Source organism: Ammospiza nelsoni, chromosome 21, assembly GCF_027579445.1.
Source record: "Ammospiza nelsoni isolate bAmmNel1 chromosome 21, bAmmNel1.pri, whole genome shotgun sequence".
In the NCBI taxonomy this organism is placed as follows: Eukaryota; Metazoa; Chordata; class Aves; order Passeriformes; family Passerellidae; genus Ammospiza; species Ammospiza nelsoni.
The window spans coordinates 6001322-6022578 of record NC_080653.1 but is presented as its reverse complement, the minus strand read 5'-3'; the positions used below and the strand labels follow the sequence as shown (position 1 = coordinate 6022578).

The 21257-nt window shown below is 46.7% G+C and overlaps 2 protein-coding genes across 5 annotated transcripts in view; one reads left to right on the top strand and one right to left on the bottom strand.

Annotated features, from left to right (window-relative positions):
• The window catches only part of AP2B1 (adaptor related protein complex 2 subunit beta 1), an 80516-nt gene extending 59344 nt beyond the window's left edge, over positions 1 to 21172 (top strand). For all 4 annotated transcript variants that reach the window (XM_059486880.1, XM_059486877.1, XM_059486879.1 and 1 more), the window contains 5 exons: positions 53 to 182; positions 9104 to 9188; positions 10122 to 10208; positions 18638 to 18792; positions 20650 to 21172. In XM_059486880.1, coding sequence (XP_059342863.1) covers positions 53 to 182; positions 9104 to 9188; positions 10122 to 10208; positions 18638 to 18792; positions 20650 to 20724 — 532 coding nt within the window. In that variant the 3' untranslated portion in view covers positions 20725 to 21172. The remainder of the gene's footprint in view (positions 1 to 52; positions 183 to 9103; positions 9189 to 10121; positions 10209 to 18637; positions 18793 to 20649) is intronic.
• The window catches only part of TAF15 (TATA-box binding protein associated factor 15), a 504826-nt gene that overhangs the window by 414089 nt on the left and 69480 nt on the right, over positions 1 to 21257 (bottom strand). The gene's annotated exons all lie outside the window — the stretch shown is intronic.

Genomic DNA, 21257 nt, shown 5'->3' with positions numbered 1-21257 from the left:
ATTTTGGACAATGCAGGGCTGCTCTCATCACCTCTGTTTCTCTCCTGCCCAGCTTTGGAGTCATCCCAAGCACCCCCCTGGCCATTCACACACCTCTGATGCCAAACCAAAGTATTGATGTCTCCCTGCCCCTCAACACTCTGGGACCAGTCATGAAGATGGAGCCTCTGAACAACCTCCAGGTAAGGATTGTCTCGTTCTGGGCAGGGGGGAGCTCAGCAGGTGCCCAAAACAATGTGGTTGAGCTCTAATCACACAATACCATGTATAAACAGTCAGACCTCATGGATCTGGGCCACAATTTAGTGCTCTTCCTTTTCCAAGCTTCTCCCAGAAAAAACTGAAATGGAAACTTGTTGGATTTTATGACTTCTCAAAAACTGCTTGCATCTGTGTAGATTAAGGGCTTTTTTGCAGTAACACTGCTGTGTAAACTGGGCATGAGAACTGGGGCAGGTCTGAACAGAGGAAGTGCCTGTGGTGGAGCAGGGACAGAGAGCTGTCAGTAAGAATTGAGGCAATTAAAGGAATTGCAGGGAAAGTGGCAACTGCTGAGTGATTAATATTTCTCCAGTGCTCTTAAATTCCAGGGTGTTTCACAAAGGCACATCCCTGCCCCAGACTGCTTCATCCAAGGCAAAGTGTGTGTTCCAGGAGAGGCAGAGGAGGAATGATGTGAGCAGCTAATGTTTCATTAATGAGGGTGTTGGTGCACAGCAGGGACAGCACTCCCTGGGGGAGCCTCTTTATCACATTGGGCTGTCAATCTGATAAAGACAGGACAGATCCAGGGAGATGTTCCCCTCTGCTTTGGAGCAGAGACTGTCTCCAGTGGTCTGGAAATCATCAGGAGGTTCTTCCCCACTGCTGCCATGCTGTGGAGTGGAGGTCAGCAACTCCTGCTTCTGCTCTGGAGTTAAATGCTTTTATATTTATAACCTCTGGGTCCTCCAGGATGATTTTCCCAGTATCCCAAAATGCAGTTACCTTGCACTGCAGCTGCCTCTCTCACCTCAGGTCTCCAGGAGGTGGAACTGGGCTGGGTTCCTGCAGTGTAGCAGCCCATAGAGAGGAGTATTGTGAAGCAGCTCATTCTCTTTTTAGTTTAAGAGGATGCAATGGAAGTTACTATTTATTCTGCCTCAGCAACTGTTTTTTCCCCTTTTTTTGACTTCAATTCTGGGCCTTATGACTTATTGATGAGTCTTGGGGCTAACAGCTTGAAATAGCTCCTCTGGCACTCAAAGGAGCAGTCCCACACTTGGGCTCCAAGCAGAGTCATGCAGTGGAGGAGCACAGACAGTGAATGAATTCCGTGGCCTGCCTTCCACCCTCTTGAGCCCTTCCAGCCTCTGGAAGAGCTGGATTCCTTCTGCAACCAGGTCATGAAGCTGAGGAGGTGGCATTTGGGTCAGCTGTGGTAAAATGTGGCTCCTGCTATGAGGGGAATGGGGAGGTGACAGTCCCAGGCAGCCTTCACAGCACTGGGGACTCTCCACAAGGCACTCTCAAGTCACTGCTTCCTTTGATCAGGAGGGAAGTGAAGTATTTGGGTTATTAAATCTCTCAAGGGCTTGGAACACAGTTTGTTTCTTGTAGCATCTCCTGCTAGAACAAAGCTCAGAGAAAACATGTGAGGAATCCTCCAGCCACTTTCTATTGAGACAGTGGAGCATTCATTAGTGCCAGACTCAGTTGTTAATTTGCTAAGGCTCTCATTGCCATAGAAGTTGGCTGCCCTTTCACAATTGGGGAAGCTGCCATATGGAGTAATAGTATATTTCTCTGCAAAGAGTTGAATCATGATAGCAGATGCCAAGTTAAAAAGAGCACTCCCCTTACTTTTCTGACAGCAGTGGGCTTGATAGAGATCTATCAATGCCCTGACAGCCAAGACTCTGGTTTTGTTTTGTGGGTTCATGTAGAAAGGATTTGTCTTGGAACGTTTAGAAATCGCCTTGGTGACCTACTTAGGGAACAATTTACAGCATAATATAGGAGTAGAGAATCCAAATGTCCCTGTAGTCATTGAAGAACCAAAACACTCATCAGGTTGAATTTACTTAATGTGTTTTTTTTTTCCTCGGCTAGGGAACATTGAAGTAGATGTAGGGCTGGTTTGAACCTGAGGACCTTATGTTCATCTCCTATTCTGGTGGGAGTTTTTTGTTTTTAGTAACAAGAAAAATAAGTCCTGAAGTAACCAAACTGATAGCTTTCAACTTTTTGTCATGTTAATTATACACTTCAAAGACTAGTTGTACATTCCTTAGGCAACTGTTTCAGAAGTAATGAATTCATGTCTTGTTCAGGTTATTTTTATTACCATTTCTAATCTTTCACCCAACACAGCTCACTTAATCTTGACATTTGTAATCATGGAGAGAAACTAAAATATTTGACAAGGTAACAAAAAAGACATTTTGGCAAGAAGATGAAGAGGGCTGAAATATTTTCAGAGGCTTACTTAGGTAAAATATAGCTGAAGAGTCTTGTGTTTGCTAGTCACCTTGCATCTTGTGATACTGAATGCCAGGCTTCTCCCCTGCATCCCAAAATAATCCTGATCATTTCCATGACTTGTTGGCTCAGCTTTAACCCCCAGTCAAGCAGAGATTTATCCAAAGGGCAAAGCTGGGCTGGACACAGCACTGTAGGGCTGAACAAACCCCAATCCCTGCTCTCTGCTTCATCTTTTTCACTTCTGTCAGATTAAAAAGCTGCCTTTGGAGTGTGCCTAAGTCAGAAAATCTGACTTAGATATTTGTTTGCTTCTAATTTTGGTGGGGGACACTTTTGCAGTGCCTTGTCTGCATTTTTGGGGCTGCCTAGTGCTTATGGCACCAAGAAATAACAACAAGTCCTTGCCCAAAGGTCTGTGAGAGGCTCTGTTGACCTTCCTGGGTGTTTGATGGCCATGGAGACACCTCTGGGAGTTGTTCAGTGTTGCCTTTTCACAACCAAAGCAGTGGTGACACTGCTGGTGACATGTGGGCCATGCCAGCTGGGTGAGGTTTCCTTGGCACCACGTGTGTGAGACCTTTAGCTATTCCCTCCTAAAACAGGGATTTGCACTGGTGGGAATGTTAAGTCTTTCCAGATAGTTCTTCAAGTCAAATTTGGAATTAGAAAATGCCTGGGCTGAAAGCTTTTCTATGTTAAAGAGAATCACTGTTCCTAATAATTGGCTTTTTAACAGCTAGGAAATGCTGTGAAATTGGAATACCCATTGGAGCACACAAGAATTGCTCCCCTGATCCTGGAAATGGGTGAAGTGGAGCCAACCTGCAGCCAGAATTTGAGCTCAGGCCTGGCCTGTCATGGCACAAATCTGATCGTCTCTTCTGTGAGATAATAGCCCCTTGCAGGAGACAATGCAGGTGAAAAGGAGCTGTAGGCACTCCTGGAGCAGCAGCAAGTCTGCCTGAGGCTGGAGCCACTCTCCTGGGTGAATGCACCATCAGTGTGTCACATCCTGCTGGCAGCTGTCAGCCCTGCTTGCTGCAGCTACAGAGCATGCAGCTGAAAAAAGCTGGAATGTTTCAAACTGCTTTTTTTATTTAATTCAGTAAAATTATCTGAGTGTGGAAAGGAAAGGTCTGCCAGCTGCATTTCTCCTGAGGAGGGACACTTGGAAACGCAGAAGTCATGTGCAGGATACTGTTGCTGCTTGAAATGAGTTTGGCAAAACCTTTTTATAGAGACAGAGGAAGGTGCAGCTTCTTCACTGAGGAAATATCAGTGTTGTTAATGCAGTGGATGATCTGGAATGTTTCAAACTGCTTTTTTTTTATTTAATTCAGTAAAATGATCTGAGTGTGGAAAGGGAAAGATCTGCCATCTGCATTTCTCCCCGAGGAGAGGCACTTGGAAACACAGAAGTCATGTGCAAGATACTTTTGTTGCTTGAAATGAGTTTGGCAAAACCTTTTTATAGAGACAGAGGAGGAAGGTGCAGTGTCACTATAGGACACGAAAGAACACAAACATACACCACTGTTCTTAAGGTGAAGGAAAAAAAGGGAAGTTTATTTTCTGACTTCAACATTTATAGTGTTCCAAGAGTGACAGTGGATTGGAGAGTGACAGTGCCACCTCTCCAATGACACTGGACAGACCAACGCTCCATCAACTTTCTCCTCCTCCATAAAGGAATGCAAAACAAGGAGTTATTTACAGAATGTGTGTGAGAAAGTTCACTACAAGAATTTCAGCATCAGAAGGCTTAGAAAATCTTAAAAAACCAGGGTGACAGTGCAGCTGCTTCACTGAGGAAATATCAGTGTTGCTGATGCAGTGGATGATGCTTGTCCTTCCTGCTGTAACTCATCACCTGTGCTCCTCCACGCTCCCGTGTCTGGCAGTGCAGAACTGCTGGAGCACTCATTCATCAGAGCTGTTAATGGAGCTCAGGTCACAAACACAGCACTCAGAACCTGCAGACAGATTTCACACATCCAGCTCTCTGTGGGAATCGTTGTGAGCAGCAATTCCAGCCAGCAGATGTTCACTCTCCAGAGCCTGCTTGATAAATGACACAATATCTGCCCGTGGGTGAGAATCCCTGGCCAGCCACCACACAACACCTGTGGGTAGCTGGATGGGAAAGATGCTGCTTGGGTTTGTTGCCTGGGTTATTCTTCAACAGTCTCTGCTTGTGAGAGTCTTATTTCAGCAAAGAACCCTCCTGGGAACACTCTGAATTAAGGACTTGGATCACAGCTTGGCATCTGTGGCCAGTTCCTCACTCAGCTGTGGAAAGCTGTTGGTTTGGAGGTTAAGAGCACGTCTGCCACATGGTGCAGCACATTTATAAATTGTACATTTTGAACTTGAAGTGCAGTAAGGCACGGGAGAGCACAACCCTCCCAGTAACTCTGTGTTCCCTGACATTGATGTAACCCTTGCTGTGCCTGCACAGCTCCAGGCTCAGCCCTGTGGGGAGAGCACAGACAGAGGCACAGAGCACAAACCTGTGGCTGCAGGCACCCCTGGGATCCTGAGAGCCCTTCCTGTCACAGACATCTTTTATGAAAAATCCTTTCCTTAGGATTTTTCCTCCTGAGAAGCTGAGAGGCCTCAGGAACAAAATGCAAATATTGATTATCTGCTGCTGTGGAATGCAACAGGTGCATCTGTGATTGGTCTCATGTGGTTGTTTCTAATTAATGGCCAATCACAGCTGGCTTAGACTCTCTGTCCAAGACACAAGCTTTTGTTATCATTCTTCCTTTTCTATTCTTAGCCAGCTTTCTGATGAAATCCTTTTTTCTATTCTTTTAATATAGTTTTAATATAATATATATAATGAAATAATAAATCAAGCCTTCTGAAACATGGAGTCAGATCCTCATCTCCTCCCTCATCCTCAGACCCCTGTGAACACCATCACACCCTTCCTGTCACACAAAATGAAGTGGGGGTTCAGCTTTCCCTGGGGGCAGAGCAGCAGACTGTCACAGAGCAAGCCATGACCTGGTGAGGTAAAAAAAGGCTCTGCAGAGGAGATTTGTTCTTGCCTTAACAGTTTGGCTGTTACCAGGCTCTAAAGCAAAACCCAACTTAAGTCAATCCTTAATTTAGTGTAGGTGCTAATGGGATTCCAAGTGGGTATGTTGTGTACTTGCTGCTGATGGAAAGCATCTGTGTTGCTTTCAGACTTGACTTTCAAAGTCAGTTCTGTTGCTCAAGTCTGAGATTTAAAGCATCAGAAACCTACACTACTGAAGAAAATAACTTGACATTGTTCCTATGAGGTGCTTCTTCCCCAAAATACCATGTCTGGTCTGTCAGAGGGCTGGACTGCAGGAAAGCTCTTCAGAAGGGTGTTCATGCTGGAAGGTGAGCAAATATATTCCAGGGCTTATTTCTAGAGGTGCTGCTTCCTCTAGTCAGATCATGAGCAGGACATCAGTGATTTGTAACCCTGAGCCAATTTTTAGTGGGCTCACACCTTTTCAACAGTCAAGCATCACACAAAAATCTGCCACCTTTTGACTTCTATCCCTCAGAGCTTTGTAGGCTGCTTGACTTAATTCACAAGGTACTAATATTTTTTTTTTCCCCTCTCTAAAAGATCACAAATGGAAAACCATTTTTATTAAAAATGCTCCTGTTTCAACTCTGAAATGTCTGAAGCTAAAGGTCTAGCTAGAGATTTAATAGGTCATGTCCAGGTCAGCAGGTTAAAGCAGAGCCATGAGCAAAGTTAGTCTGGACTGGAGGATTTATTGAATGCAAGCAGAGGTTCCTTTACAGGCATGTCAAACCTGGAGAGGCTTCTCAGCTCCTGCTGTCACATCAGATGTCATTGCCTGTCTCAGGACAATGTTCCCACTTGAGGAGCACTGGATTTTTTTGGAAAGTCACTGTTGTTACCTGCTCAGCTTCTTGCAGGTGCTGCTGTGGATCTGCTTTTGTAGCCTGTCAGGGGGCACTGGGTGCTCTTGATGTGGATCATGACCTTGGGAAGCTGGTACCACTTTTGATGGCCCAGACCTTGTGGAGCCCAGTTTGGGGGAAGTGTGTGGTGCTGAAGAACAGAAGCTCATTTTGAGGAGCTCCCTACTCATGTCCCAGTGCTGTAGGTTCAGGAGAGCTTTTTCCACCCTGTGTGCAAAAGTTATTTGTGACAGCTGATTCCTGCATGATTACAGCTGCATGCAAGGTGACTGTGATGTCATTCCTGAACCCAGTGATGCAGTTTGGGAGGATGGCTTCCATGTGGCTTGATTTTTCTTTACTGGGAAGAAATTGCACTTCAGAGCATCTTAATTGGGTAGCTCTCCAGAGATAGCCAAAGCAGCTTACTCAGTGTGTTTCTGCAGAGTTGAGAAGCAGGTCAGCAGATACCTTTTTATAGCATCCTTATAACTGCAGGGACAGGGCTGGCATATTAATTTGGAGTGTGCCTCCAGAACCGTGACTGGAGAGAGGGAGCTGCTTCCCAGCCCCTCTTGTAAGAAACTGCTGTTGTATGGCAACAACAATTAGCTACAAAAGCTAAGTAATCTCTGTTGTTCTAAGGCAAGGCAATTAATCATTAAATCAGACTTGGAAAAGATCTTGGGTCGTGCAGTGTGGTCCCTGCTATGCTTTGTTGTTTTCCTACAGTTCCTCTTATTGAGAGCATTGTCAAGGCTGATTTTAACTGTAAGTCCAAGCACTGGAGCTTCTTTTATCCTCAGAGGAATTTAGTGCTGCTTAATAATTCTCACTGTTGGTTTTCCCAGACATTTAGCCTAAATTTCCCCTCTCCTGGCTCATCTCCATGACTTATATCCAAACACAGCATCTGGAATGGCTGCACTGCTGTCCCTCCCCCAGCTCTCCCCTCCCAGACTCTGAAGTGCATTTTTGGCTCCTCACCCAATGTGTTCCATCATATTTTGCAGTGGTGAATCACTGAAGTCCACCCACCAATCTGCTTTTACCCCTCTGGTTCAAACACTGAGCACTCCAACTCGTGAGCATGACGCCAGCAATCAGAGCATGGAACAAGTCCCCATTACAGGGAACCAATCCCAGGTTTTTCCTCAGTTGCACCATCATTTGTGTGGTTTTAGTGGGCTTTAGACTAATCCCTTCTTAAGCTGGTTTGCACTGGGGGAATTAAACATAAGCTGCTACCTTTAGTGATGGCTGAAAAGTAGAAACACCACAGATTGTCACGTTTACCTTTCTGCAGTTCTTTGCACTTCTGGGACCTCACAATTGCCAGAAGAGTTTGTTTGGGAGCTTGATCTCCTTCCACTTGTCTCTGGCTTGCATGCATATCTGACCAGCTGACTGCTTTATTCCCTTCCTTATCCACATCTGGTTTTTACCAACATTTTTGGGTGTCCTTCTAAAATTACCCTTATAGGACAATAGATTTTCCCAGTAGGACATCAATATATGTAATTATTAATGTCAATGAAGTTTGTCTTGCCATAAATCTTTGTAGCAGCAAATTTATTCCTTTGGCTCAGCATTTAGCACGGTCTGGTTTGTGTTTCAGGGTGACAAATTGGAGAACTCTCTCTGGGGGTTTTCAAACAAAGTGGGAGTTCAAATGGCTCCTGAAATTCCCCACAAAACCTCAATTCTGGGTCTTTCTTACAAGGCAAAGGCAGGTGTCTGCTGAGCTGTGCTCCCATGACAGCCTCCAACTGTGTGGGCTGGCGTGGGGAGAGCATGAGAGGCATGGAAATAAAGCCCAGAGGAGCCTTTTCCTGAGCTGTGCTGTGACACTGCCCCTCTCAGACCTCCCAACAAAGCCCAGAGGTGCCTTTTCCTGAGCTGTGCTGTGACACTGCCCCTCTCAGACCTCCCATTTGCTCCTGCTTGTCCCAGCCTTGGGAAGGCTGTTAGCAGAGATTAGTGGGGAACATGGCAAAGTGTGTGTGATAAAGGCAAAGCAGATAAGGGCAAACTCCCTGGCTGATGGAGTTTAATGACACTGAGAATTAAGTCTTTTGTCAAGTGATGGTTTTTTTTACCTGATTGCTCTCTAGCAGGGCTTTCTTCTTCCAGGAATCAATACCCAGCACATATTCCCTATTTAGATTTTACTGAGGGAAAGGCAGGAATCTTGGGAGATGCTGCAAGGAAGATGCAGGCAATGGACTCATTTGAGGCTTTCTAGAAAGTGTCTGGACTGAGACAGGAGTAATCAAGGAAGTGAAAAATAAGGAAATGAAGGTGAAAATGAAGAATACTGCACAGGTTTGGAGCTGGGGAATTACAAGAGTGGGTGATGAAGAAGCTGATGTGCAATGTGACAGACATGGTAGCAGGTGTGTGCAGCCAAAAGGTTGGGATGTACCTGAAAGAAATGAGGAGAGGGAGAGGCAGGAAAGAGCCAGGATGCTGCTGTGAGCCCCTGAGTGGAGCTGGCTCTGAAGCAGCACAATGAAAGGTTCACAGGAGAAGTTTGGGCAGCTTTCAGTGAAAATGGAGCAGGGGACTGGTCCTTCCTGAAACTGCCCAGGAGCTCAGTACATCCCATTCAGAGCTGGCCTCTGCTCAGAGAGAGCACTCCAGGGTGGTGAGACTGTGTGTGATCCCTTTGCTTTTCCAGCTGAGAGAGACTCTTTAACCTCCCTGTTTTTTTCTGTGACAGGTGGCTGTGAAAAACAACATTGATGTCTTTTACTTCAGCTGCCTCATCCCTCTCAATGTGCTTTTCGTGGAGGATGGCAAAATGGGTGAGTGCTTTGGGGTGGGTGCTGAGCCTCCTGCAGCCAGGCTGTGCCCAGCTGGAGCTGCAGGTGCCTCCTGGCTCTGTTTCACCTGTGCCTTGACCTTCAAACCACTGCATCTCAGCAGGTCTGGTCTGGTTGTCCCTATTGTCCTGTCCCCGTTATCCTCCAGCTGCAGAACCCAAGTCCCCTCCTCTCATTCTCTCAGCCAGGTGGATCTGTTTTCTTTGAAGCTGATTTTTTTTTTTTTTTTAATTTGTTCGGGTTGGATTTTTTGTAGTTTTGGGGTTTTTTAATGCTTTGATTCACTTGAATGAGTCTAGGACTAGGATTTTTGCCTGTACCATTTTCACTGGAATTTTTGTATTCCCAGTCACCTTTATTTGTATTCCCAGTCACCTTTATTGTATTCCTAGTCACCTTTATTCCTCCGAAACTGCATCACTGGGTTCAGGAATGACATCAAATGTCACCTTGCAAGCAGCTGTAATCATGCAGGAATCAGCTGTCACAAATAGCTTTTGCACACTTTATTTGTATTCCTAGTCACCATTTTCACTGGAATTTTTGTATTCCTAGTCACCTTTATTATAAAAGTTTTGTTTGAATTGGCTGGAAGTTGCTAGAAAAGCAGCTTTCACTAACATAATCCTAAATATGTGGATCTCCTTCTTTCTTGTCAAATCCTGCATATTCTTGGCTTGTAAACAGCTCATATGGCAAAAACTGTTCCTCTTTTGGGGGAGGCCAAAATCCATCAAAGCTTTGCTGCTTTTACAAAGAGACTGAGGTAAATCCAGGAATAAATCTGTTCCCAGCAGGGCAAAAAGTTCCCAAAAGCCCTTTAGTGTGTCTGCTTTGGAATATTCTGTGGTGTGTTAATTAATGCTGGGGTCCTGTGAGGATCCCACAGTGCTGAGGGGATTTTTTTGTTTCTAGAGCGCCAGGTCTTCCTTGCAACATGGAAGGATATTCCAAATGAAAATGAGCTTCAGTTCCAGATTAAAGACTGTCACCTGAATGCTGGTGAGTGGCTTCATTCTGCCATGCTGGAGAGCACTTTTGATGTATTGCCATTAAAAATCACCTTATTAATATCACCTTAGTAAAATAAGCTGATGGCTGATGAAGATGTAAGTATTGCACCTTTGAATAGCACAGCCTGGCATCCTAGGGCTTGTTTCAGTCAAAAAACTTTTGCTGGGTCCCCATAAAAGCACATCTAAAAATCCCAAGTCTTTGATTTGACCAGTCTGTTTCTTCCTTTCATTCTGGACCTTGTATTCTTGTTTTCCCTTTTATACTTTGCTTCCCTGCAAAGCTGCTCTTTAAATGGAGCTGAATGTGGTGTTGGGGCTGTTCAGCAGCCCTGTCCTGCTGCTGTGAGTTGTGATCAAAGTGTTCCAGCCCTGCTGCATCACCCTGGGCCACTCACTTCACCTTTTGGCAGCTTCTTTCTTCTTTTCTGTCATGCAAGATTTAACCCTACAGACACTGCAGGGTGTTGGGTGTTTGAGGAGGACAGGCCAGGTGGGAGGGGTGTGCTGGTGTTAGCTGAGATGTTGATGCATTTTCATCATGTTTGGTCCTGTTCAGTTTGTTTGGCTGTAGAGTTTCCTCTGTGAGCATCTTGTACGTGTGACCTTACTACTGCTGAAGGATAAGGGAGTGTAAAAGGGTGGAATGGGGCCAGCTCAGCAGCTCTGCTCCTGGTCTGGAGGTTCTGGACAGGAGCCAAGTGATTCTACCAAAAGCTGCTCTGTTTCACAGATGAAAGAAGTGTCCCTATTGATTACCAGCCCTGTAACCTTTTTATTCTCCCATGCCTGCTATTGCACAATGAACACCCTCGTGCTTCAATAGCAGACAGAAACCATGGGTCTCTTTGTACTCATAATTATTACTATTTTGGAATACAAAAGCTGGAGCACGCAAGAGGAGGGGAAAAATAGCAGCTGTTGGACCTTATGACTTGATTTCACTGTGGGGTTTGAAATGAGAACAACCTCTGTGCCTCCCCCAGTCCTCCCTCTGCTCCTCACTGAGCTTGGCATTGCCTCTCCCCCTGCACTGCAGAGCTGCTGCTGCCTTCTGCCCTGGCCATGCCCTGGCTGCATCCAGAACTCTTTATCTCCAATCAGAAGCACTGATTAGAGATAAAGAGCCCTGGAAGCTGCTCGTTTTGGTGTTGAGGTGCTGCCTGGAAGGGGATGTGGCTGAGAAGATTGGCAATCCTGCAGCCTGGCCTCCCCCTCCTCCCTCTGGAAGAAGATGTTATGAAATTTGGAGTGCCAGAATGCTCCCCATTGCAGAAGGGTTTGCCAGCTCAGGGCCAGACTGCTCAGCCAGGCCTGGGATGCTCAGAAGGACAAATTTCCAGCTCTCAGGGAGAGCAGGGAACACCAGGCAGTTCCTGTCAGTGGGATCTGCAGCCTCTCCCAGGCAGGAACGTGGCTGCAGAGCCTCTCCAGAGCACAGCCCATCCCTTGGGGTGCTCAGGACCTGCCAGGACCTGCCAGCCTCTTTGGCAGAAAGTGAATCTCACCCCATAAACAGATCCCAGACACTTCCACTGAGGCTTTTGTTTCTGCTGCCCTCACCTCCTCCCTCTTGCCACTCCTTGACCAGCTGGGTTTGAGCAAGGGGCAGACCAAGAGCTTTGCAGGAGGGAAAACCAGTGAAATCTTGTGTGCTTGCCTGAGCCCCTTGTATTTTTTCTATATTTTCTATTTTTTTTTACCAGTGCAGCCCTGACTCAGCCTGCTCACCTTGATTTCCTACAGGCAGTAACCTCCTCTAGGTCAGACCATCCTAAGAGCACCAAGCCTTGCTTGCACAAGGATCAGGGAAATCCAAAACCCATGGAGTGTGGAATTCCAGCATCCTCAGGGGTGCAGGCTTCTCTCAGCATGGCAAGTGAGACACTAGGGCAGAGGCAGAATAGGCTGGGTGAAATCTGGCAGGAGCTGAGCCCATCTTCTAGTTTACACCAGAGCAAGGGTGTGTGCCAGGCCACGTGCCTCAGTAGGGTGATAATTTTTCAAGATTCACAATTTTGATTGTTTAAATCCAGTGAAAATAGACTTAAAAGACTATCCATTCTTCCAAAATAGAAAGGCAAGTTTGCATGTAAAATCTTTAGGAACTTGATCCTTGTGGAGGAAGGGCTGGTTCCTGTTCCAAAGGCTCTCCTGCAGGAGATGTGTAACCACAATAAAGCTCTCAGTTTGGCCTGTCAGTGCTTGTGGTGTCTTTGCAGGTTTGCAATGCCCTCGTGGCAGAGCTGCACAAAACTCTGCAGATCCCAGCAGCTCCTCACCAGACCTGAGGAGAGGCTGGGTTTGTGCACAGGGAACAGCTCAGGAGCACTGCTGGCTCCTTGGAGTGAGCTGTTCTCCCTGCTGGGATCTGCTGGGCTCAGTCATTCATGCCCAGCCTGAGCCCACCCACCAGGTGGTGAGTGCTGAGACACCATTCATGCCTCAGCCTGGCTGCTCCCAGCCCCGTGACGTGAGTGCAGCTGGAGCTAAAAATACCCAGCTCCCAGAGCAGGGCCCTCACACAGCTCCACAGCCACTCAGAGCCCTGTGGAGCAGCTGGGCTGGCAGAGGCTGGGCAGGAGTGATCCCTGCACCCTCAGGGCCTGGCTCTCCTTCTCCCAGCTCTCCTTCTCTCTGCTCTCCTTCTCCCAGCTCTCCTTCTCTCAGCTTTCCTTCTCTCAGCTCTCCTTCTCCCAGCTTTTCTTCTCTCAGCTTTTCTTCTCTCAGCTCTCCTTCTCTCAGCTCTCCTCCTTTCTGCTTTCCTTCTCTCAGCTTTTCTTCTCCCAGCTCTCCTTCTCCCAGCTCTCCTTCTCTCAGCTCTCCTTCTCCCAGCTCTCTTTCTCTCAGCTTTCCTTCTCCCAGCTTTTCTATTCTCAGTTCTCCTTCTCCTGTTCTCCTTCTCCCAGCTCTCCTTCTCTCAGCTCTCTTTCTCCCAGCTTTTCTATTCTCAGCTCTCCTTCTCTCAGTTCTCTCAGCTCTCCTTCTCCCAGCTCTCCTCCCAGTTTTCCTACTCCCAGCTTTCCTATTCTCACCGCTCCTTTTCCCAGCTCTCCTTTTCCCAGCTTTCCTTTTCCCATTCTCCCTTTCTCCCATCTCCCTTTGTCCCATCTCTCCTTCTCCCAGCTTTCCTATTCTCAGTTCTCCTTTTCCCAGCTCCCCTTCTCCAGTTCTTCTCCAGCTTTCCTTCTCCCATCCTCCTTCTCCCAGCTCTCCTCCTCCCAGCTGCAAACAGCCTTTCCTTTCATGAATTCTCACATCTGTGCTATGTGAGGAGCAGGCTGAATTTCTGTGCAGCCATCCTGGAGGCCCTGCAGAGCAGTCAAGCAAGGGGTGCTGCTCTTCCTCAGTGGACAAACTGAAATTTGAGTTTCTTTCTCTCCCAGAACTTATTTCCTATTTAGATTTTACTGAGGGAATGGCAGGAGTCTTGGGAGATGCAGGCAATGGACCCATTTGAGGCTGTCTAGAAAGTGTCTGAACTGAGGCAGGACTAATCAAGGAGGTGAAAAATAAGGAAATAAAGGTGAAAATGAAGAATGCTGCTTAGTGGAACTGGGGAATTACAAGAGTGGGTGATGAAGAAGCTGATGTGCAATGTGACAGAGATGACAGCAGGTGTGTGCAACCAAGAGGTTGGGATGTACCTGAAAGAAATGAGGAGAGGAAACAGCCAGGATGCTGCTGTGAGCTCAGGAACTGCTCTGAAGTGAGTTAGGCTTGAAACAGGGATTTGCTGGGGGCTGGGATTTGATCTGTCAGAAAAGCAGTGTGTGAGTTCCTTGTACATCCAGAGCTGTCACAGTGCAACAGTCACCTTACAGCACCTCCTGTGCAAACTGCAGACTCCTCTCCAGGTTATTGCTTTTCCTCCTTCAAACAAAAAGGAGATAAACACAGACAGACAGCAGAGAAGCTTCTGTGGCAGTCTGTGCTCCCAGGCCTTTGTGGGTAAAAGATCCATCCTGTGCCCACAAGGCAAGCCAAATAGGATTGGTTGGAGCTTTGGTGGCTTGCAACAGGGATGGCAAAAAAAGCTCATCCCAAAGCACTGGGCAACCAGAAAGTCTTGGCTGCTGCAGGTGGCCCAGAGCAGGCAAGGGAAGCCAAGGATAAGGTGCCAGGCTGTGGGATGAGGAGCAGGTACCTGTCAGTGGGAATTGGGGTCTGATCTGTGAGCTGATCTGTGTCTCCACCATAATTTCTTCCAAAAAAAGCAAATCCTGGACCTTTGAAGCTATTCCCACCATTCCCCAGTGACTCAGGGAGAGATGAGTGCTTAGATCTGGATTTGGGGCTCAGGTTCCCAGTGGTGAGAGATGGACCTGGCCTGAGGCTGTTCCTGAGGGCTGTGGAGGAACAAGTCCCTCTGGAGCTGTGCCATGGGGCCAAGGTGTGCTTGGGATGCCCTGCACATCTTGAATTCATCAGAGCTGTTCCATGCATCAGCCTCTTAGGAAGAGGTTGGGAAAGTTCCCTTGAGAAAACCTCATTCAGAAATAATGAAAACACAAGGTCATGGTTATAGCCCAGCATCCTCATCTCTTATTAATCCAGTGCTAAATTAATTGATTTGGGTTTTTTTTTTTTTAATGAAAATACATGAATCTAGTGCATGAAAATAGATTGCTTAACTGTTACAGCTCAAATATTCTGGGTGCTGTTGGTGCAGCTGAGGTTTCCCCTGTAACTGAGCATGCACTGAAGCTCAGTTTGCCTTGTTTACACTGGGTTTTTTTAAAATGCTAAGTTTGACTAAATCCTAAAGGATCCCTACATTAGGATATGCAAATCAGATGAGCTAAATGGTTTCCTTTTTCCTAAACACTGCTTACCCAAACCCACAGAGTGAAAGAGGATGAGCTGACTTGCACATGGAGATTTCCTCCCATTTAATGGTATTCCATCACTTGCTCTGCTGTTCAGCACAGGAATTTTGGTTTTGTTTATCACTGGTGCACAATTTGGTACCTTTCTTGTTTGGAGTTTAACATGGCTTTATTGGTATGCAGTGGTCACTTTGTTTTTCTCCCCCAGATAATTTGCTAATGCCAGAAAAAAAGTAAACTGGATTTTATTTTGATGAAAAAACTTGGGGGGAAATCACACAAGCTTGCATGGTATTTTGTTTTTTTCTGAATGTGCAAATCCTGTAGCTGATAGTTTAATAAATTACAGAACTGGTGCATATTACATGTCCTGGAAATGAATGTGGTGTCAGAACATTGCCCCAAGTGCCTCTCCAGTGGATCAGCCTGTGCTTGGTATTTGAATGCAGTTCTTGGCTGGATGCTCAGAACCATTCAGGTGCTGCTAGAAATGGCACAGGGATGTTCTGGACTATCACAGCATCAAATAAAAGCATTAAATTGTACTTTCTTCTATGGAGTGCTTGCTGCAGACTGCCACAAAGGTCAGACAAGGTGTGTGGTCAGTGTTGGCTCTGAGTTGTGCCTGTCCTTGCTGCACACCCCCTGCCACGTGCTCATCTTGGCTCTCTGAGCTCAGATGTTCAGTTCTTAAGCTGGTGGGCAGAAGATTTGAGCTCATCCTTTGCTTTACCCAGGAGAAAAGTGCTGTTAAAAAAATATTGGGTCCGTTCAGTGCAAAGAAGGAGACCCTGTGAGCTGTTGAGTTGTTCCTCCCTGTGCTTCCATGTGCACTGCTTGGCTGAGGGACTGAGGTAAAAAAATTCTGTTCAGAAAGGAAAATACAAGGAAAACAAACCAAACAAACCAGCCCTGAAAGCTGGGCTGATGTCAGAAGCTTCCCTGGCCTTGGGGATGGCCAAACCTCCCTTCCCTTGTCCTTCCCTTGTGCTTCAGGAGGGTTCTGAGAACAAACCTTGAGACAAAAGAAAGTTGCTGTGCAAGGCCAGCTGTGCCTTGTGTGTTCTGCTTTGCAGAGTCCCCAGAGTCACCCAGCCCTGCTCCTGCCTGCCTGGCCTCCCTGCTCCCAGCAAGATCTGCCTGGGTTTCTTGGATTTTATTTATTTATTTTTTTAAAATAAAGGCTGTGCTGTCACATGGCATTAGCGGCCCTGCCTTCAGCCAGCCCCAGCCTGCCACTGTTGCTTAGCAACTCTGATGATCTCCAAAATCCAAATTGCTGATACTCCAGAGCACAGGAGGGATGGGAGCTGCTACCTGGGGGGAGAAGGGCTCAGCTCTCCCCAAATCTGTGCTCAGAGAGGGGGCAGGAGGGTCAGGCAAGCCAAGCATCAGCTCCAGCTGCTCACCATTGCTCTGGCTGGGGCAGGGCATCTTTTGGTGGGGATTTTGGTGCTCTTTGGAGCATAACTGAGATCAAGGGAGCAGAAAATTGTAAAAACCTTCCTAGGGTTTGCCCTGCCTCACTTTCCCTCCCTGTATTCACCTACAAGCACTTTCCTGCTCTGGAATCTGCCCCTCAGCAGAGGCTGGGGTGTTTCCACGGCAAGAGGAGCCATCACATGAAGATTTTGGTGTAAGAGCAGCTGCTCTGTGGCTGTGTCTCACCTGCTGAGCTCCCTAGACACAGCTCCCCTGCTCTGCCATCACCCCTGTATGGGGTAGCAGCCAAAATTGCAGCTTCTCATTCCAATCCTGCATCCCTGCTCCCCAGGGAATGCCTTTGCCCTGACAGCACCTCCCAGCAGAGGGGAGGCTGCTGTGGCAGGTGTCAGGCTTGCTGGAGAAAGTCCTCACCAGTAGTTCCACCTTCCAGAGGGGTGAGGTTTAACCACAGCCTGTCAAAATGAGTCCAAAAAATCCCATTTAATACCAGCAACCCTCTCAGACGAGGATGTCCTGTCTGAGCTTGTGCTTGTGTTGGACTCTGTGCCTTCCCAAAGGCCTGGAGGCTCCTGCTGATGGCTTGAGAGCATGAGAATATGGGAATTTGGGGTTCTTGCTGGTGGGTGATGTCCTTGCAGCATGGATTAATCCCAGCCACGCTCCCTGTGAGCAGGGGACTGCTCTGCACTGCCCATTTCCCAAGTCTGGCTGAGTTTATTGTGGAGAGGAGGAGTATGGGTGGGAGGAGGAGACAGGCAATGAGGGGTTTTAAGCAAAAGATCTCATTAGTTACATATATCAGCCAGTTTCCATAGTAACTGGGGAAGAGAGGAAGCCTAAATCTGAGTGTGTCTGGGTGGCTGCATGCCTGAACCATCCTGGGCCTGCAGGGAGCTGCTCTGGGGAGCAAAGGGGGGCACAAAGTGTGCAGGCTGCCTGGGGAGAGGCACTGGATCCCAGTGTCTGCATCAGGGGTGGATTTGCCTTTTTATTGGTCCTCCCACCATTCCCTGGTGCATGAACAGGCTCTGCTGTCCTCTGTCCAGTCCCTCAGCACAGACTGGTGTCCACTGTGAGGTCTGGCACCCCATGGATGGATTAGAGCTGCTTGGTCACTTTGTGCTGCTCCTCTGCTGCTGTGCTGCTCCTTAGATGGATCCCACATTTCCAGTCTCTGGCCTTTCAGTGCTAGTTGGTTCTCTCCCTCATTTTATGTCATAAATAACCCAGCACAGATAAAGTGTTCCACCTGCCCCTGCAGGGAGTTAAATTTCTCCTCTTGAGCACCAGAAATGGGAATTTGCCAATGATGCTTATCAGGATCTTCCACCCAAAGTGTGACTGTGCCCCTTTACGGGCATCCACAGCCTGATGTTTGCTCTGTGCTGAGGAACCCCTTGGCATCCAGGGCTGCTCTGTATTCTGTGGATTTCCCTGTTCTGGTTTCCTCAAAAAGTCCCTTAGAAATAATGTGTGTGACAATGACACCCATCCAGGTGTGCAGCTGAAATCACACCTCATCTGCCTGCAAGGGCTGAGGTCAGGCTGTGTGTTAAAACCACACCACAGCCCTGTGATGTGTGGAGACAGTGCCTGGGGGGTGGTTTACCCTTTCAAGTAATTACTTTTTTAAAAAGGGAGAGGATTTTTGCTTGCCTTGTAGGACATTGATTTGGCCAGAAGTGTCTGTGTGTGAGCAAAGTAGGAGGGAGCTCTTGTGGCTGGGACACAAGCTCAGAACCTGAGCACGCCTCAGGCTGTGATCTTTGTTCTTTTCCACCTTCATCTTCTGACTTTTTGGCTGCCTGTAGGTGGATGGGGGTTGTGGAGAAAGCAGAGTTCTCTTCCTCTCTGAGCAGCCTTTAAAGTCTCAGCTTGATCAAGTCCTGAGTGACCCAGGGCAGTGAGAGCCCTGTAAAATGGGCAGATACCAGGAGATCACAGCCTGGAGGGAATGAGGTGGGTCCACGGAGAGAACTGGAATGTTTTTCTCCTTGTGTCACATGTGCTCCTGTCCCCGGGGAAGCAGGCAGCATTTCCCTGTGCCCTTGCATCCTGGGAATGCTCCCCAGGGCTCTCCTGTCTCTGCAGATGATGGATCTGAACTAACAGATGCCTTTTTTCTCCTCCCTTCCCTCCATAGACACTGTCTCCAGCAAGCTGCAGAACAACAATGTCTACACCATTGCCAAGAGGAACGTGGAGGGGCAGGACATGCTCTACCAGTCCCTGAAGCTCACCAATGGCATCTGGATCCTGGCTGAGCTGCGCATCCAGCCCGGGAACCCCAACTACACGGTGAGAGCTCACAGGACAGGGCACAGCCTGGGCTCCTGCTGCTCACACACACCCTGAGCCTTCCTCCCTGCCCTTCCTCCCTGGGGTATTCACTGGCTACCCAGGATGAAGGAGGAAAATGATCAATCTGACTACCATGTTTCTAGAAGGCTAATTTATTATTTTATGATATATGATATTATAGATTATATTATATATTATGTGATATGATATTGTATCATATTGTATTATATTATTATAATTTTATCATTATTTTATTATTTATACTTTATTATACTAAATTTATTATACTATGCTTATTATAGTATTTCTTTTACTGTAGTTTATTATTTATATTATGTTATACTATACTATGTTATATTATACTATACTATATTAGCTATACTATATTATACTAAAGAATAGAGAAAGGATACAGAAGAAGGATACATTACATTACATTGTATTACATTGTAGTATTATTTAAATTTTTATCATTTTATTATTTACACTTTATTATACTATATTTATTAGTGTATTTATTTAATAGTAGATTATATTATTTATACTCTATTATAGTATTTATTATACTATAATTTATTATTTTATTATTTATACTATATTATTCTATCTATATTATAGATAGAATAATCTATACTATACTATACTATATTAACTGTACTATACTAAAGAATAGAGAAAGGATGCAGACAGAAGGCTACAAAGAATTATAATGAAAACTCATGACTCTCTCCAGAGTCTCAACACAGCCTGTGATTGGTCATTAAGTTAAAATGATTCACATGAAACCAGTTGAACAATTACCAGTTGGTAAACAATGTCCAAACCACATTCCAAAGCAGCAAACACAGGAGAAGCAAACCAAATAATGATTGTTTTCATTTTTCTCTGAGGCTTCTCAGCTTCCCAGGAGAAGAAATCCTGGCAAAGGGATTTTTCCAGAAAATGTGACAATGACACCTCCCTCCCTGCTGGCTCTGTGCTGAGGGAGATGCTGATAATTTGGCTGGGGGGGGTGAGGATGCTTAACATGGGCAAAGTGAGGAGCACCAGAATTCCCCTGCTCTGTCACCAGTGAGCTGGGCCAGTGCCTGCTCAGCAATGGGCAGTGACTTGCCAAGGTTACCCAGAGATAAAGCCAAGAGATATTAGCAAGGAAGCACTGCCAGGGAGCCCTTCCCCCTCGTACAGACAAGGGGAGATTTATGCCCCGCCGTGTTCCCGGCTGTCTGTGGCCCTGTGCTGGCACCAGCCCGGGGCTGGGGGGAAGGTGCTCTCTGTCCTGCTTCATGCACCCCTGTGACTCTTGTCTTTGACTTCTCTGCCCTTCTGAGGGACCTGTGTGTGTCTGGTGTTAGAGGATTTATCTCCTGTTGGAAGCTGTGCCAGGAGTTCCAAGAGAAATGTGTGGTCTGGGGAGCTGCGGGGTGGATGTGAGTGTTGGAAGGTGATTTAGAGTGTTTGCACAAGGTTTGATGCTGCAAGCCTGGTCTCAGCCTGATCTTTGCTTTAGAGAGGAGTGACAGCCAAGTTTGTGTCCATCAGGACTGAGCAGCAGATCTTTAGAAGCCCTTGGGTTTAGTGCTGTGATTTGCAGCCACAAGCACAGGTCTCTTGTCTCAGTTTGGGACCGTGTCCCCTTTTCCTCCTGCCTGTGGGGCCGCCTACATTTGGTGAGAATGTGGGAGTTTGCTTTTGTTTTCCTCCTGCTTTCAGCAAGCTCTGAAAGGGCACTTTGAGGTTGGTGATGGAGAAAGCAGGACAGATACTCAGTGTGATTGTCAGCAGCCATGTCCAACCATTCCCTTGTGGCCATGGCAGGAACTCCAGCACTAACCTCTCCTCTCCTTTCCACAGCTCTCCCTGAAATGCCGAGCTCCAGAAGTGTCCCAGTACATCTACCAGGCCTACGATGCCATCTTGAAAAACTAACAGGAGGTGGAGCCTGTGCCTCACCCTGCAGAAGGAGGAGGGGGGAAAAGGGGTCCCCAGAGCCTCCTTCACCGCCAGCGCAGGGAAGAGCACTCCTAACTGGAAGCAGCTGTATTCATGTGTAGGATTGCAGTCAAAGGCACTGATTAAACAAGGTAGCAATTAGTATCCACGTGCTGATGATGATAGGGAACAAACCCCTTTGGTATTTTTAGCGTCCATGGAGTTTGTAACCACTGCTTCAGACTACTCCCATGTGCCCCTCGCCCCTCACTCATCCGTTCTCGTGGGCTTCTCTCCCATTTTGTGCCAATGTTCAGTGTTTTCTAAATGGCTTTAGGTGTAGTTTGGATTTTGTAAAATAACTGCTCATTGGAAAAACAAAAAAACACCGAGCAAAAACCACACGTCTGCTGATTAAAACAAGGCAAAAGTGTCGAAAACATAACACTGCACTTTATTTTATATTTTTATACTTTTTTTTTTTTTTTTGAGTTTTTCTATTGTAATTGGCTTAAAGGGAAGATGATTGC